Source organism: Pogoniulus pusillus, chromosome 7 (genome assembly GCF_015220805.1).
Source record: "Pogoniulus pusillus isolate bPogPus1 chromosome 7, bPogPus1.pri, whole genome shotgun sequence".
In the NCBI taxonomy this organism is placed as follows: domain Eukaryota; kingdom Metazoa; phylum Chordata; class Aves; order Piciformes; family Lybiidae; genus Pogoniulus; species Pogoniulus pusillus.
Window position 1 is genome coordinate 11716847 of NC_087270.1, and position 17053 is coordinate 11733899.

General features: G+C 44.1%; 1 protein-coding gene across 9 annotated transcripts in view; it reads right to left on the reverse strand.

The window, feature by feature from the left end:
- The window catches only part of DLGAP2 (DLG associated protein 2), a 465415-nt gene that overhangs the window by 381242 nt on the left and 67120 nt on the right, over positions 1-17053 (reverse strand). For 5 of the 9 annotated variants that reach the window (XM_064145874.1, XM_064145873.1, XM_064145881.1 and 2 more), the window contains exons 1-2: positions 8825-8961; positions 8468-8522 (exon numbers count right to left, since the gene is read on the reverse strand). In XM_064145874.1, coding sequence (XP_064001944.1) covers positions 8468-8522; positions 8825-8893 — 124 coding nt within the window. In that variant the 5' untranslated portion in view covers positions 8894-8961. Of the gene's footprint in view, positions 1-8467; positions 8523-8824; positions 8962-15439; positions 15519-17053 lie in introns of those variants that run through there. The other 4 variants (XM_064145867.1, XR_010302767.1, XM_064145870.1 and 1 more) reach the window with 4 other exon arrangements.

Genomic DNA, 17053 nt, shown 5'->3' on the forward strand with positions numbered 1-17053 from the left:
CAAGCCTTCAGCTGGACTTGTTATGATTCTAAGACTGTTTCCATTGCTTACTCCTCTCAGGGCTGAGAGTCTTACTAGAAAATAAAAGGACTTCGTTAAGATACCAATTTACTTCAATAGTTGAAGTTCAGTTCAAGGGAGAAAGAAGCATAATCAACGTGTGAAGACTTGGTAGCAAATAAAACATCTATTACTTCTATTCCTTGCACAACTGAATTATGTGCAGTTAGTGCAGAACAGCTAAGAGATCTGTCCTTGCTTCTGAGCTGCCTCAAAGTAGCATGAGAGAGACACAAGTCTAGTGAAACAGGGAAGGAAGACACTTGTGCTGGCACCCTTGAGACCTTTAAGAGCAGCAGTAATGAAATACCAATGTGGCTTTACTGTACTCATGTGAAACAAATGGATCCAAGGCTCCTCCAGCATTACAGCAATATTCCTCTGAGACCGAAATGAATTCCCTGTGCTGCTTGCCATTGACTGGTAGCTGCTCTAGAAAGCAGTACTAACATTTTACTTTACCCACTGTATGAACAGATTTGATCTCTCTCCTCAATTACATGTTCTTTAACTCCACCTACACACTGCACTGTGTTGCCCCAGTTCCGCATTTTGGCAGTGGACTTCAAAGCTGTGTACCTCCACTAGAGAGTGCTTGTGAAACATGAACACTCCAACAAATACACACCCCCTCAGTCCACATGATTTACATACTGCCTAGGCAACCAGCCTGCAAATAGATGAAAGCACTGGAAACTAAAATTCCCCAACCATGGCATGTAAAAACGCATCATTCCCCATGATGCTTTCACTTATCTGCAGTTACGTCAGGAACACAGCCAGTTAGCAGAGCTGCCTGCAGTTCATGACGGTGAGGATGGGCACCTCTCTCTTCCCTCAGCAGCTGAGCTGCACTCACTGGGAATGCTTTACCAAACATTTCAGAACTAAAGGTCAAGCAAGCTTTCTTGCAAGAACTATTTTCTGGAGAGAATTTCCTTCCTACACACCCTCAGCTGGCAGGGCTCTTACGTTGTTCGGCAAAGAGAACGCAAAAACATACTCTAGAAATTCTAGCCTCCAGAATTAAGCTGGAAAGACTTAGTGTCCTTTTCTCAGCCCCTGCTGCCCAGCACATCTCAGGGTGAGAGTGTTGTGAAAGTGCTACTTTACACAAAGGTTTATATCCAGTCCCGAGAGCACAGGGGCTACTCAGCACTCACCGTTCAGGGCAGGACGTTTTATTCATCTTGGAACATTTAGCGTGACATTTAAGCATCAGAGAAATCTCTTCCTTAGGTTTTTCATTTAAGAACACCTAAGTTTTGAGCAACAAACAACTGTGACTTCTCATAACATTAGTAAGAGGGGAAGAACCTCTCTTACAAGGAGCTAGTTGTAGTAGAGGACACTGAACTCTAAAGAAGACTTTGAAGTATGCTAGCAGCAAATTAGGACCCAGTGCAAAGACTGAAGCATCAGTACACTGTGCTTTGACCACGGGTTTTTTTTTCCACTTTATAAGCAGAGTAGCCCAGAGATGTGCTCCAGATGGAGCCTTACAACAGTTTTACGCTCACACATATCCATCATCTCTTGACCTGTCAATTTTAGGTGGGCTGATAAGTGTTAAACATCTTTGTACCTGGAAGTCTTGATACTGAAGTCAGAGGTCCTTGAGATAATAGACCTGTCCCATTTGAAGTCTGAGCATGCCCCCCAAACTGTGTCCATTTTCGAATGGCAGAGATCAGTCCACACAAGCTAATAAGATGAAGCTGCAGCAAGGAAGGCTCAGATTATAGAACAAGAAAAGTTTCTGATGGCAAGGTTGAGGAAGCTGAATAAAAGGCTGGGAAAGGCCACATGAGCACCGGTCAGGAAAGATGCAAGTAGAGATGATGGTCCCTGGGGGCATAGTGTAGGCACATTCCTTCCTCATTTACAACTCCATGCTACTTTGACTAGTCACTGCTGGCCAAAAGAAAAGAAACAGACGTCTGGCCAGAAGACAGTGGATCTCTTCTTTCCAAGGATAGCCTAACAAAGGTAGAGCTGGGGCTCCACTGGGGAAAGGGCAGACTTCTGCATGTAAGAATATGCTGACTGTGTTCCAAACCCACATAAACATGGTGCTTCAGGACATGGTTTAATGGTCATGGTAATGTTAGGTTGACAGGTGGACTTGATCCTAGAATTGGTTTGGTTGAAAAAGACCTCTGTGATTCTATGCTGTTTGCAGTAAGTAGAGACTTCACCTCACCTTACCTCCAACTGGATGGCAACTACTCCACAACACTGACTTTGCTGATAGGGTGGTGCTACTAATGTGAAGGAAGAGAGCAGGAACCTAAGGAAACAACAGCCCTAAATTATGTTCTCAGTCTGAAGCATTTAAATTAGATCTTCTCTCCATGTTCATCTGGTACTACTCAGTTATTTAGTGTCAACATTTTTCACAACTCAAGCTCTGTCCAACAAGAAATTCTGTCACTGTGTACTGCCTCGCATCCTTTTATCAGTTCATCCTTCTCTAGTCCAGTTTTCTCTTCTCCCCTTAGTGGTGATCTCCAACACCTCTGTGAAGTTTTGGTTACAGGTATGGCTTATAACAGCTCTGACAAGTTTGAATTTTTTGGACTTTTCATCACATGCCTGGCCAACTCCAAGCAAAACAGGTTTCATGCCAAAGCAGAAGAACCTTGGGATTAACTAGAAGATTAAGAAAAATACTTACTCTTGCTTTATTTTCACCCCTCTAATTCTCATTTCCATGGAAACCAGGCTGGAAAGTACCAGCAGGCAGCCTGCAGCTGAGCATCTGAATGAGAACACTTACGCTGAACTCAGCGAGCAGGCAGCAGGTGAAATCTGCAGGAAATGCCTAAAAATCTATATCTACATCTTGAAAGGCAAAGTACATTCTCAGTTCAAGCAAAGAACTTCTAACGAGGATGATACATCTCCCTAGTGGTGATACCTCCACTGCACCAGCTGACAGTTTGACTTCTTCTATGAAACACCAGAACACAATTTCTCAACAGCACCCACCAAAAATGCATGGCAGGTCAGTACTTTGAGATACTCAGATGAAAGTCAATATGCTAGCGAACAGCGTAAGCTCTGTCTGCAACAAGACTCTGACTTCTCAACATTGTCCTGTAAATCCTTCTGTGAAACCAAACTGCCTGCTCTACAACTCATACATATGCATTGTGAGCCCTGTCATTTGGATGGCTCTTAACACACATCCATTGCATTTGAATACGATACACATACAACACAAATTTACTAGCAGTTAGTAGTGTATTTATTAGTTAAAACAAATTAGATTTGAACACTAGTGCACTCATTTTAAGAGCTGCTGAGGCAACAGAGTATTATAGATACAACCCCCCCACAAACCTATGTTATCTTCTTTATCTAGCTTAGTAAGGTTTAATGGAGGAAATCTTTTTAATACTCTCTTAGATTCTCCTCCCGCTCAATATTTGCTCTTCAAGCAAAAGGAAGAAAAGCAAACAAGCAAAGGATGACACATTACTGTCTAACCAATGTAGAAATTGGTTATTATTAAACTTCTGCTTTTGTATACAAAGCAATTACTGCTCTCTCGGGCAGGTGTTGGTTCTCTGCAGAGAGCAAACATCAGTCACGCTTTATTTTGCTGGGTGCAATTTTAGCCAATGCACTGAACAAAGGAGAGAGGTTATAACAAAGGATCCAGTGTCTTGTGGCAGACCAATATCAGCACACAATGTCTGACCTGAAAATGCATGAGGTGGCTTGAGACAGTATGGTTTGTTAAAGTGTTGTTTCACATTTAAGAGAGCAATTGATCAGAATCAAATCAGCCAGACAGGCATGGGTGTTCTTTATTGTGCCTACCGTCTCCTCCACTTGGAGAGAGGAAACTCAAGCTTAAAGCACCAGAGCAAATCAAGCCAAAAAGCTGTTAGTGACTATTGATTCACTCCTTCCTTTGGGATCTTCAGTGGAAAAAAAATGAGCCCAAGTTTCCAGTTCACAACAAACTTGTGACTACAACAGAAAAGGATAGTACAGAAGCTGTTTGTGCCATGTGCTTACATGACAGTTAACTAGCAATTGTTTGAAGAACGCCAGAGCAGCAGACAAAGCACACAGCCATCAGCACCTCTGCAGTGCAAGAATGCCCACTTAACAGCTGCGGCAATTGCAAAAACAGAGTGCCTCCAGCTAATGAGTCCCGTGGACATCTCGTATTTTACTGCACCAAGTGTATTTGTGGTCACCTTGAGGTTCATTTACTGTGCTAGATCATGGTACTGGGAGCTCTGGGATACAGAAATCAAATCCAAATAATACACTTACTGGTCTAAGACTGCTCAAACACAGCAAACATTCACAACAGCACAAGCTTTCAGATGAATTTCCTCTTTATTTGCATGACAATACCTATAGCTACACAACCCACATGCGCTGCCTGAATAGCTCTATTTCAAGCGAGACTGGAAAGGAAAACAAATGTTTAAGACATGTAAAGAAAAAGCAACCCACATTAGGGCACGTTGACTTCTCCATTTCAAAGCTGCATTCCTACCCGTCCGTTTTTTCACACTAAGAATGCCAAAACGTGTTGTATTTACTGGCTGCCTTCCTCTTGAGGGGAGAAACCAAGTGTACTGGTCACACTGTGTGAACAGCTCTCTACACTCCCACCACATTGAAAAGCCTTGCTGCAGGGGAAGGGAAGAAGGAAAGACAGCCTCAGCATCGAAGGTTTAGAGAAGCGGCCATGAAGTATGACTTGGCTGAAGAGTTCCCTTTAGCAGGCAAAGGATCACTGCTGGGAAACACCAAGCAGTGATAAAGGACCAAGAGATGGCTGCACATGTACACAGAAGGTGGCAGATGCCCATCAACAGGGCAGGTAACTTCTCTCAGCTGGGGATGAAGAAAGAAGGTTATAATTCAAGAAAATAAGCGAGCTGCTCCCCAGCAGGTCATTATACCTTCATACTGTTCCCCCTTATGATCTTGTTACTAACACCTAGACAGAGTGCCTGACTGCTTCTCCAACCCACTTCAGAGCTGATAATGCACCTCAGTTGCTGCTGTCTAGTTAATTTATGGGACATGGAAAGAAACTGAGAAGGGACATCAATGCAGCTCTTACAGTATGCTTATGACATCCAAGAGGGAAGCTCAGAATAAAGTGCCTGGTACGTTTTGCTTCTTGAAGTAAAAGCTATAAAACAAATACAGGTTCTGGATCCCAGCTAACATGATAATGACCATACCTGAGGCCAGTGCCTGCTATATGAACTTTGAATTCAGTAAAGAGTATTTATACCTGATTTGTAGCCTTCCATTAACCAACATCTCAGAAACAAAACACAAATGTCTATTTTAAAACAAGCTTAATGCAAGCTACCAACGAGCAGCATTTATTTAGAGACTGAGATTTTACACATCTTGCATGCTAGAAAAAAAGCAAATTGCTCTTTAACCTTTGGAACAATTCCTCTTCCAAAACCACACTGCTGCTGAATTGCCAAATTACCTTTTTATCTTCCTTTTTGAAAGGCACTGCAGGAGATGCCTTTATAGCCATCTTATAAGCACCAAGAATAAAAGTTTATGGTGGAAGTATTAACAACGTCACCAGGGGAAGGTAATAATCGCTTCCATGCACCTTTCTTCTCCAGTTTACAAACACACAGTAACGATACTGACAAAGCTTTGCCACTTCAAACTCTTACATGGTTCTAGAAGAGACCATGGGATGGGCAGTTTTCTAGGTCACAGGCAACCTGGAGCAATACTACTTTTAAAGGCTAATTGCATTAATTCTCCAAAACCTGAGGTTGGACTAGGTCTGAGGGGCAGTCAAATGAAAGGAGAGCCTGACAGCACTGGCCCAGCTCTTCCCAAGAGCTTGTTTCTTACTCCAGACTCCACTTAACAGCTTCAAAGAGGCTGGCCATGGGGACACTCCTGAATGAGGACACCAACTGCCCCCCTAACTGGCCACACCTAGTTGGACAAGATTATATGATGAATACATCTGAATTCAAATTGCATGTTCCATATTTGCACAGGTTTCATGACTGTTGTTTTGGAACACAAGCCCTGTGAGGAGAGGCTGAGGGACTTGGGGTTGTTTAGGCTGATTCTATGATTCTTAGTTTAGACTGGGTCATTCAGACATGAACAAGGAAATGGTTAACCTGTCTTCAATAGACTACATGAATCAAGCTCCAAACTTCCATCTTTCTTTTCACAGAATCAGCCAGGTAGGAAGAGACCTCCAACATCATGCAATCCGACCTAGCACCCAGCCCTAGCCAATCAACCAGACCATGGCACTAAGTGCCTCATCCAGGCTTTTCCTGAACATCTCCAGGGAGAGCAACTCTACCACCTCCCTGGGCAGCCCATTCCAATGCCAATCACTCTCTCTGGCAACAACTTCCTCCTAACATCCAGCCTAGACCTCCCCTGGCACAACTTGAGACTGAGTCCCCTCATTCTGTTGCTGGGTGCCTGGCAGAAGAGAATGACCCCCACCTGGCTACAGCCTCCCTTCAGGTAGCTGCAGACAGCAATGAGCTCTGCCCTGAGCCTCCTCTTCTGCAGGCTGCACACCCCCAGCTCCTTCAGCCTCTCCTCACAGGGCTGTGCTCCAGGCCCCTCCCCAGCCTTGCTGCCCATCTCTGGACACCTTCCAGCACCTCTCGAACTGAGGAGCTCAGAATTGGACATAGCACTCAAGGTGTGGCCTGAGCAGTGCTGAGCACAGGGGCAGAAGAACCTCCCTTGTCCTGCTGGCCACACTGCTCCTGAGCCAGGCCAGGATGCCATTGGCTCTGCTGCCCACCTGGGCAGAAAGGAGTTGAAAAATCCCATGTCCTATCTGAACTCTTCTGCTTCTTCTCTCCACTAAGTATTTAAGCACCATAAATGGGGCAAAATGGAACACACATCACATCCTTCGTACCCACTGGCAATTCCCAACTATAAAATAGGCAGGCATAAAGAAGTGACAGTTATTTCCATACCCATGTGTGCTTGAGCTGTACAGCAGTTGTTAAATACCAAAACCTAACAGGTTTTTGCCTCAAAGAGGTTCACAATTTTCAGATCCAAATGATACATTAGCAAGCTCTTCCCTTCTCTTACATCCAAGTGAACACATTTGAAAGTGACTGAGCTTTTAGACAAACATCTTTCTTAATGTTGATTATAAAGGCACATTTCACCCTCTTTAGATCAATGGTTGGTCTTACTGCCCAACTCCAGGTAACACTGGCTTTGAAATCCACTCGATATGCTTTTATACAAGTCAAGAAGACTTTGATCAAAGGACTGAATTCTTATATTAAAAAATAGGTAATTTGCACACAGACCAGGCTGAAGTCAGTATGCCACGATTCTTTAGTCCAATTTAAAGAAGTCTGAAATAAATATGAAGGCCAGTGTCTGTCTGCAGTCTGTTCCAAAATTCTTGCTAGAAAATATGTAGCATGATTAACTGTCTTTCTGTTGTGCTTCTCCCATGTTCACAGCTGAAAATGGAAATGAGCTTTTAAATTTCATCTGAGCCGTTGCAGGTAACCAACCACAAGTCACACTACAGTTCATCACAGCTGTTGGGCTCTCTGTGCAATTACCCTTAGTGCAAACTGTGCCTGAAACAAGCAACAGCAAAGGAACAAAATGGTTTATTTTAATGGTAGCTATTGAGGAAAGGGGGAATGAAGCCTTAAGAGCTGCAAGCAATCACATCTGTTCTATTAAAAAGGTATCAAAAAAAAGCAACATTTTTCCTCCTACTTCTCTGAAATGAGTCTGCTAAATCCAACTCTCATTGCATATGCAGTCCCTTTCACTCAGGTTATAAAGTACTTCAAAACTGATTTTAAAATAAACTGTTTCCTTGTAATAAAACACAAAATTAAATCACTTTCTTCTCACCCATGTTATCGTCCAACTGATTTGCTCTAGTCAAACATTAAAAGTCTCCTTCTGCACTACAGCAAGGCATCATTAGTGATGTTCCTGTCTGCTTCCTTAGACTCCTCTGGTTTCTGACCGAGCACAAAGCAAGGTTTCTCTGCAGTCGGCGCTATGTGCAAGCCTTATCGCACCCCCGTGAATCAACAGGATCAGACTGCAGACTCCAGTATTAAACTCTTTCTTCTCAAAATCACTATTTTAATTAACAAGAGATGATTCAGAAGTTCATACAAACACCTTTGTAAGTAACACCTCACAATCTCTACAACATCAACAGCTCCAGAAAGTTAACAGAACATAGAAAACCTTCACATCAAAGCAGGCAATTTAAACAAAACATCCAAGCTGTCACCCCCTAGAAGAGCAATTCCACAGCTGTAAATATCAAACAAGACTTCACTATACTCTCCAACGTGTCTGCATTTCTCCAAGTCACTGTAACATTAACTCATTAAGAAAAGCTTACCGGTGTTCCTGTCAGGTAAGATACAGCAATGCTTCTGCAGTATGCCAGGCAGAACCTATTGCAACAAAGAAAGAGACATTAGTGTGCATACAAGTTGAATGTTCTATGAAGAAGAGTTGATGACTGCTGGAGTGTGCATTCCATCAGGCTTTGTGCTCTTCTTCTGCATCAAATTAGCTAGCACACAGTGAAAACGTAAACCTCACTCATTAGGAACTGCACACAGAAGAATCTTAAAGTTACCTGCTTGTTGCCCTCCCCTGAAGTTAGTGCCACGCTCTTCCATAGACTACAGTGTCAAAGAGAAGAATGTAAAGCCACAGTGAAGCACACTCCACCAGAAAGACAGTATCTTACTAGCCATGACGCTGCTGCTGCCGGTGTGGCATGTGAGCCTAGGACTGCAGGATGGAGCTCTTCATACATCACCCAAGAGCCCCAAGAACAGCATCTCCCTCCTTACACAGCCAGTTCCAGCAGACAGCACAAAGCCCCTCAACGACTTGAGTAGGAAATTCAGAGAATCACAAAATCAGTCAGGGTCGGAAGGATCATCTAGCTCCAACCCCCCTGCCATGCCCAGGGACACCCTACCCTAGAGCAGGCTGCACACAGCCTCAGCCAGCCTGGCCTTAAACACCTCCAGCCATGGGGCCTCAGCCACCTCCCTGGGCAACCCATTGCAGGCTCTCACCACTCTCATGCTCAACAACTTCCCCTTGATGTCCAGCCTCACTCTCCCCACCTCCAGCTTTGCTCCATTCCCCCCACTCCTGTCACTCCCTGATATCCTGAAAAGTCCCTCCCCAGCTTTTTTGTAGCCCCCTTCAGCTACTGGAAGGCCACAGGAAGGTCACCTGGGAGCCTCCTCTGCTCCAGCCTGCACAGCCCCAACTCTTTCAGTCTGTGCTCATAATTGAAAGCCATGGGGGCAGAAGAGCCCAAGTTCACAGCTCACCACATCTCCCATGCTGCTACTGGCAACCCAGCAAGAAACACCGCAGATAACCTCCCAGCACCTCTGGCCCTGTCTTGCAAGCAGGACCTCTCCCTTCTTCACAGATTTACACATTGAAGCTACCTGCTTCGGTGTTCCTACCAACAGCACCCAGGACATTTTCAATCTGACCTAAAAATCATGCTCTGAGGTGGCCTCTAAGTTTTCTCTTGGGGGTCAACATACACCTTTTGAAGTCCAAAACTGGTTTCAAAGGAGGAGGCTAGCAGAACCCGTGTCTGGAAGTGCTGGGCTTCTAACCTCTAAGGCAACCCTGGGCACCACCACAGCTTGCATTAAGCCTTTGCAATTCAGGAAGGGAAATACTCCAGGGAATAGTTTGTTTTCAGGAAGGCTGCTCCGGCTGCCTGAGCGAGGTTAACAGCCAGGGCTGAGCCCGCGGGGAGGCGGCCAGGGGGTGCCCTTGCAGCAGTCCCACACCTCCCCTTGCCTCCCTGCAGGATTCCTCCAGTACGCACTCCAGTCGCCCCCGGGGGATGAACGCCTCAGCCGCTGTCTTCCAGCACTACAGATCCAAGTCTTGAGCAACTTGCTGCACCAAGCTTCTTACCTAGGCACACAGGCAGAAGCAGAGGCATTGCAAAGCTGTACTACCCTCGCCCTTGTCACTCTGAATCGCGGTTAGAAGGCTGCCCCAGGGTGTAGAACTGACAGGGACAAGAACAGCCCCACATCCCAACTCCTCTAAACTCTGGTGGCACAGCATTTAACTGTAGTACCTGAAGACTAAGTCACTTGCTTTGGCATAAGTCTCAAGTTAAACTTGTGGATGAAAGGGAGAATAAACTAGGTTTAAGTGGTGGATGTTAGGCACAGGGTAATTGAGTCAGATCTCCAAAGATACATCTCTTCACCCAGCAGCTTATCAGACAAATATTGTGTTGTAAAAGCAATTCATGGTCACATCTGGGGCTTTATTGCCTCTTGAAAGCAGGTCTGACTTGCTAAGTCGCTTATTTTCCTTACATTTCTTGTAGCTACTGTCACACACACACATGCAGACATTTGTCCTACAGAGGTAACCAGCTGCCAGTGCTCCTGGAGGCTGCCCGATCAGTGCTTCCTTCCCTAGACAGGTCATCCATGGCCACTCTTGAAAGACAGGAGATTTGAGGGAGGGAGGAAGGAAGGAAAACTCAGATTCACAGCCACCTAGCTCCAAAATATGTGCTGGCGTTTTATGTTGCCATCTTATTGAAGCCCACCACTCTCTCAGGTGCTTAACGTTACGGCTCTCTGCCTGCAGAAGGGCCCTCACGAGGAGGCAGGCAAGGCTGAGGCACATGCATGGATATCTCACGACTCACAATTTCTCCATGCTCAGCTATACTAGCTAAGTACTACTCCTTCTCATTTCTTTCAGTAAGTAATGCTTCCTTGATCAGAAATCCTTCTCCCAGGAAGCAGCCTCAAAATTAGCCTCTTTGCTTCAGGGAGGACTACCTCCTGAACAAACAGAGACCTGAACCAAAGTATCGGCTTGCCTTACCTCAATTCAGACAGCTTGCACTTCCAGAGGAATCAATAGCACGAGTAACAACCTTCTGGAAGCCACACCTGACATTCCACAGCATTTCTTACTTCAATTTAAAAATCCAGTAATCCATAGGAGTACAACGTCCTGGGGGCAGCTACAGCCTTCTCCTTATGGCCACGGAGAAAAATAACAGCACAGTCTTACTGGCACAGAAAGCATAAAAATCACAAGTAGAGGACAGAGAAATCCTAGAATGAACAGAGACAATCTTTCAAAACAGTGCAACACGGAGACTGAATTTAAGGATGGAAAAGAACCACCAAAAAAGCCAAGTCCACTGTCCTACTCAAAGTAATGCTCAGTGCCTTCTGAATCGCTCACAATTCCTGCCCCATGGTCATGAACCACGGAGAAGTATTAGGAATTTATTGCAAGCACCCAGTTAATCCAACTAAGACCTTAATTAAAAGGGAAAAAAAAGGGAGAAGCAAAAGCAGGCCTGGAACAGCAAGCTTCAGGGGGGGAGGGGAGAGGGGGGGGGAAGAAAAAGCTCTAAAACAATTTCTCCTTCCTGTCAGACTGGATATAGGTAAGAGAAGAGCCACAGTAAAGAGCACAAGATGGAAAAAAAAACGTTTATTCACTCCTTCCCTTCATTCTCAAGTGGATGGCAGAGGCTAAAACAATGCTGCCTTCTCCCCAGCCCTTTACCATGTTTACCCTGCACAAAGCCAGTTTCGGGCTGGCAACGGTTTATATCAACCTCCTACTTACTTATCTACAGTATACAGATTTCTTCACTGTACCCATCTCCATGGTATCCAAGAGCCTCTTCACGCTGCTCTACTCCCACTTTCTCCCCACTTTGTTTTTCTCCTCCTCAGGGAAAATGACAGGAGAATTCCTCAGAAAAACTGTCACTTTCCCCCCTCCATGCCTTTCCTTTTCCCTGCTGCTTTCCTTTCATTCACTTGCATGCTGTAATCTCCAGTTTATTCCTTACAATGTCTTATGCTCAGAGCTTCTCCTTTCATTTCACAGACAGCTTCTAGATTAAGTTGTGTTTTTTTCCCTTGTGTTTGGATGTCTGATCAACACAGGCAAATCTGAGACTCTTCACCCAAACCAGACGTGGTGTTATTTCCACTGCAGAAGTTAAAACATGGGAGCAACTGAAGGAAATCATGTAGGTGAAAAAATAGATAGACTAGAATATAATTTTAGAATATTATTTTTCCTCAGCAAAGGAGAAAGGTTTCAATTACATTAGCTGATGACTTCACCTTCACTTGTCTTTTAAGCTCTCAGCTGGGAGCTAAGGCATTACAATACTCAATTAAAACTGGACACATAAAAGCAGAAGAAAAATAAATAATACGGCAGGTGGTATGTCCTTAGCATCAAGGTGTTTCCCCCACCAGCAGCCAAATGTGCCTAACTCTATACTGCGGACCAGAGCTATCACATATAGCAGGATCACTGTCTTTGCTCATGGTGCTAAACTGAGTGCTTCTTCACCATCAGTGAAAAACTACAACTGATGTCAGCAGACACTGATGAAGACCTCCTTATATTTGTTTTCCTTACAGCCTGCTGTGCTTCGAAACAAGTACAGAGTTGCCACAACTAGCAATCAAGTTTTGACTTGCAGCTCTATGCAATACAGGTACACAAAAAGCTTCTCAGAGCAGTGCAGGGTGGTTACACAGCTGCTCACAATTTAGCAAAGCTCCTCTTTTTTGTTTGTCTCCAAGCTTTCCTCCATTTCCTAAAAACACACATATGAAGAATTTTGATGGCAAGAGTATGGTAGGCAACATTCAGATGAAAATGTGTCTCACATAGTGGGCAAAGAGACATCAAACGATAAATTTTCAGAGATCCAGAGTTTGAGCACTACTCATGCACCCATGGTTAGAAGCAAACAGTCCTCAGGCAGAGTTACCAAGCATACCTTGCATCCTCTGTGGAAGCAGTGCAGTACTTGAGAAGTAAGGTTACATATTATGGTGTGATCCAGTCAGTGAGTGCCTGTCTTTCAGGCATATCACTTTTGGAAAGGCAGGCACCTCCTAGACAATGCTGTCTGCACTGCTCTGTGCTTCCCTACCATCTGCACAAATCACATGCAAGGGATTGCAATTGTTCTCACACTAAGGATCATATTCATTCTATCACTATTTTCTTTTCCTTATATTTGTCTCAGGACTTCTTTTTCTAGGCAAGATTTTTGTCAGCTACTAGAGAGGTGTTTGTAACCAGATCTTAACAACACTGGAAACCCTGCACTTGCACTTTTCTGAATGAATTTTGTTGCCTCCTGTCATTACAGCATATCGTATTTTGGGTTTCATTTTTATTATTGCTTCCTTCTCTTTGGGATTTCAAGCCTGAGCATTTTAGATCTGTCCCAAAGACACTGTTAAAAAGAGAAGATTCTATTGCTCTGGAACCAATTCCCTGTTCCTCTTAATCTGCAAAAAAGCACACAGGATTTGGCTGTTCACAGCAACCACCCATCTAACCAAGTATCTATCTATCTTTGGACAGAGTGTAAAAATCAGGCAGAATTTGCTGTTCACAAACTGGTGGATGACATGAACCATCATAAAACAAAGCTTTACCTTTATTATTTATTATTTCTTCAGAGCAGAGAGGTTTCTGCAGCCAGGTGCTGAACCACCACATGAAGCAATTGCCTTCATTTTCCTAACAACATGCAGTTGGTTCAACGCGCAAGAAGCTAAATCTGAAGTTCATTCTACCTACAAGCATAATTACACTCAGTTCTGCTTTATAAGCTGTATCTAGGGAGCGTATCAGCAAATATCTGAAATCTTATCATTTCCTGGAAGAGCTCAAAAGCAACCCAAGTGGGTCACTGCTCTGTCTCACTCGAAGCAGTTATCAATACAACCCAATCACCAGAAACACTTCCACATTACTTGTAAAAACCAAACCTTGGATACATCCCCAGAGGAAGAGCGTATCAGGGTCAGACGGCCCTACCCTCCCAGGGCTTACCTAAACCCACGGGTGTTCCCTGACAGTGCTGCACGGACCTCACTCGCAATGGCAAAGCCAGGGCAAGAAGAATACATTAAGACTCTGTTTTGTGTATCTGGTACTGCTGAAAATAGTAGATCTTGCAAGACCTTTCAATCATTCCCTGCTAGCTGTCAGTTCCTCTGTCGTCTCAAGGAAACAACCTTTCGCTGTAGCTCCTGATGAGCTGCACCCTGCTGCAGAGACAGCCTGTGCCAAAATACCTCCCACCCAGAGCAGTGCAAGTAAGAAGCCCATCTTGTCAGTTTATTCCATTGTGTTCTGATGAGATGGCTCAGACTTGTCCAATTATGTTTCTCCAACATTTTACTAGACCGCTGACCAATTTCACACATACACTGCTGAACCATCCTGCTAATTTCATGTCAAAATAGAAATTGCTAATTACTCATCTGCTTTCTGGGGCTTTTACTGAGACTGTTTTCTTTTCTTATCCTCTGCCTTAGCCCACCAGTCCCAACGCAATACCAGGAACATGCATAAAACACGTCGATTTTGCTAAAAGGACAAGTCATACTGAAAAGATAAATCACATTTACACTACCAAAGTGTTGATATAGAGTATCAATGTATGGATCATCTCACAGCAGATAACACTGGCATAGGTATGTTCTCTCCTTTTCTTCTTGAACAAAAGGAAACCTTGACTAAAGAAAGAGAAACCTCAGAAATATTCTGAGACTATTACAATGCCCATACTTTCATGTGTTCTTTCAGAGAGTTTCCCTTTTTGAGGTGTGATGCAATCGAAAGCCTTTTAAAGGAAGAATTGGTACCAACAACAGAAGCAACATCTCCTTCACAGAGTTTAACTAATAGTGGCAGTCACTGTAGTGATGAGCAACTCAATGCCTGCACATCCTATTTTGTGTATCTGAATCAGAACTAAATAAGGGGAAGGATCCCTGGAAGAAGAGTTAGTGTTTTAACAACTTCAGATAGCACAGCTGAGGTCCATGCAGTGGAGCCAAGGCAAACCAAAGGCTTCATCACTCTTTTTACCCAAGTCACCACACCAAATTCATCTGAAACACAGGTGCCATGTTTCAGGAATAAACAAAAAAAATACAGTAACAAAAAAGGAATTGGGGAAAAAAAAACTCCCTCACATAAATAAAACCAAACCATGCCACACATGACACCCAAAAAAGTCACCACAAAAAAGTCTCCCCCCAACATAATTATCATTATGGCACATTTCAGACTCATGTTAGAATGAAACTGTGTTAGTATGAGTCTACATCTAGCCTGTACCTGGGGCTAAACTCTAGCAGTTACTCTATCACTCAGTGACCCCTCCCCAGCAGAGAAGGAAAAGGAGAGAGGACCTACATGTCCACATGAGAATGGATTCAATGCAATTGCAAAACTGATACCCAAGTCAATACATAGCATTTAACAATACACTTACCCAGCAAAAGCAAAGAACCACAAGATCCAGGAAGGCCATCCTGAAGAGCAGGAAAGGGGTGAAAGGAAGCCCAAGCAGGAACCCCTAGCATAAAATGCCCCTCTTCTCAAACTTCCTCCTTTATACTGAGCATGATGCTTATGGTTTGGGATACACCTGTGAACCAACTCCTGGGATACACCTGTGAAACAACTCCAGTCAGTTTCTGTGGCTGATTTAGAGCTAGTAGTGGCCTGCAGCCTACAGCTGGCCTGGAGTTTTTTCCCCAGCAAGGGCAAAACAGTATAAACTAATTATAATTGTCCTATGATTAATGAGTACTTATAAACATGAATCTTTTAAAGGTCATCACCCGAAGTATAACCCCTCCACACAGACTTTATAAGAATGTCATAGGCAGACTGAAACGAGTAGCTAGGCAAGTCTGGAGAGGGGCTGGAAATAAGTACTCTGGAATTAGCAGCACATAAGACAATCTTTTCCCTCTTTATTAGTATAGGAAAGTAAGTGGTGGTGTTAGCAACAGCCACAAGCCCTACTTCTTTCTGACATTGAGAACAGCAGCAACAGTAGTAAATCCCTTATTTCTTTAACTTTTCAGAAGTTCATACTCCTTCCTGACAGAGCAAGGCTTTATTATGTATCTCTGACCTCCAAGTCCAATTCTTGTACTCTGCTACACTACCCAAGAACCCACAAATGCAGACGCCCCAGACTAAACACGGCGGGAGGCGCGCAGGTCTGCCTGGAACACTGACTTTCCTGTCCAAACACTTGTGCCATTGCACCGCTGTCCAAAACTGGGCCTTCAGAAATCTGGAGCAAGCAATGCCAAAATGCTCTGAGTATGAGAGATGATGTTGCTCCTCACAGGATAACACTGCTGTATGGAAGAGATCAGGACAGTCTAAATGATGTTCTAATCCCCTCTTCCTAAAAGTAAATTAATAGAAGGACAAACTTTGAAACAAAACTAATTGTATTTGCAAATTCCTTTCAGGTCAGGTACCTCTAACCAGCTCATCAGATGTACAGTCACTGCACTGTGCACAATGCAAATAACAGAAGCAAATTTACTTGTCTTGCAAGTGGACCTGAGAAACAGATTTTGATGAAAACCAGAAATCACGAACGTTTCTTCTCCCTGTTACCACCATGAGCAACAGCAGCACCTAACAGCAACACCTAGACCTAAGATATCTTATCTCTGGTGTGGATCATGTGAATTAAGGCACAGAAATAGCTGAGGCTGATACTCCAGAGGTTGGTCACAGTTCTTCACAGATGCTGAGTGCCAGAGCTGAAGCCTCACCTTGTGCTGAAGGAGAGAAGGCCAGAGAACACCCTCGAGGGGTGGGACTGAAAAAGCCTCCACAGTACTGGACCTAGTGATTTCCAGGGCCTGGGAGGTTACTGAGCCTGGTTCACAGGTCACCAAAAAGAAGCTGGATATTCCTTTCTGCTGGGACCAACACTTCTGCTGACCAGACCAGCTGTCTTAGCAATTTACTTCTGTCCTCAACCCCAGGTTCTGCATGTCCAACAGCAATTGTAGTGGTTCACTGAGCCTTTGTGCTACATTCCTGAGGAGGATGAAAGAATTAAACTAAGTAG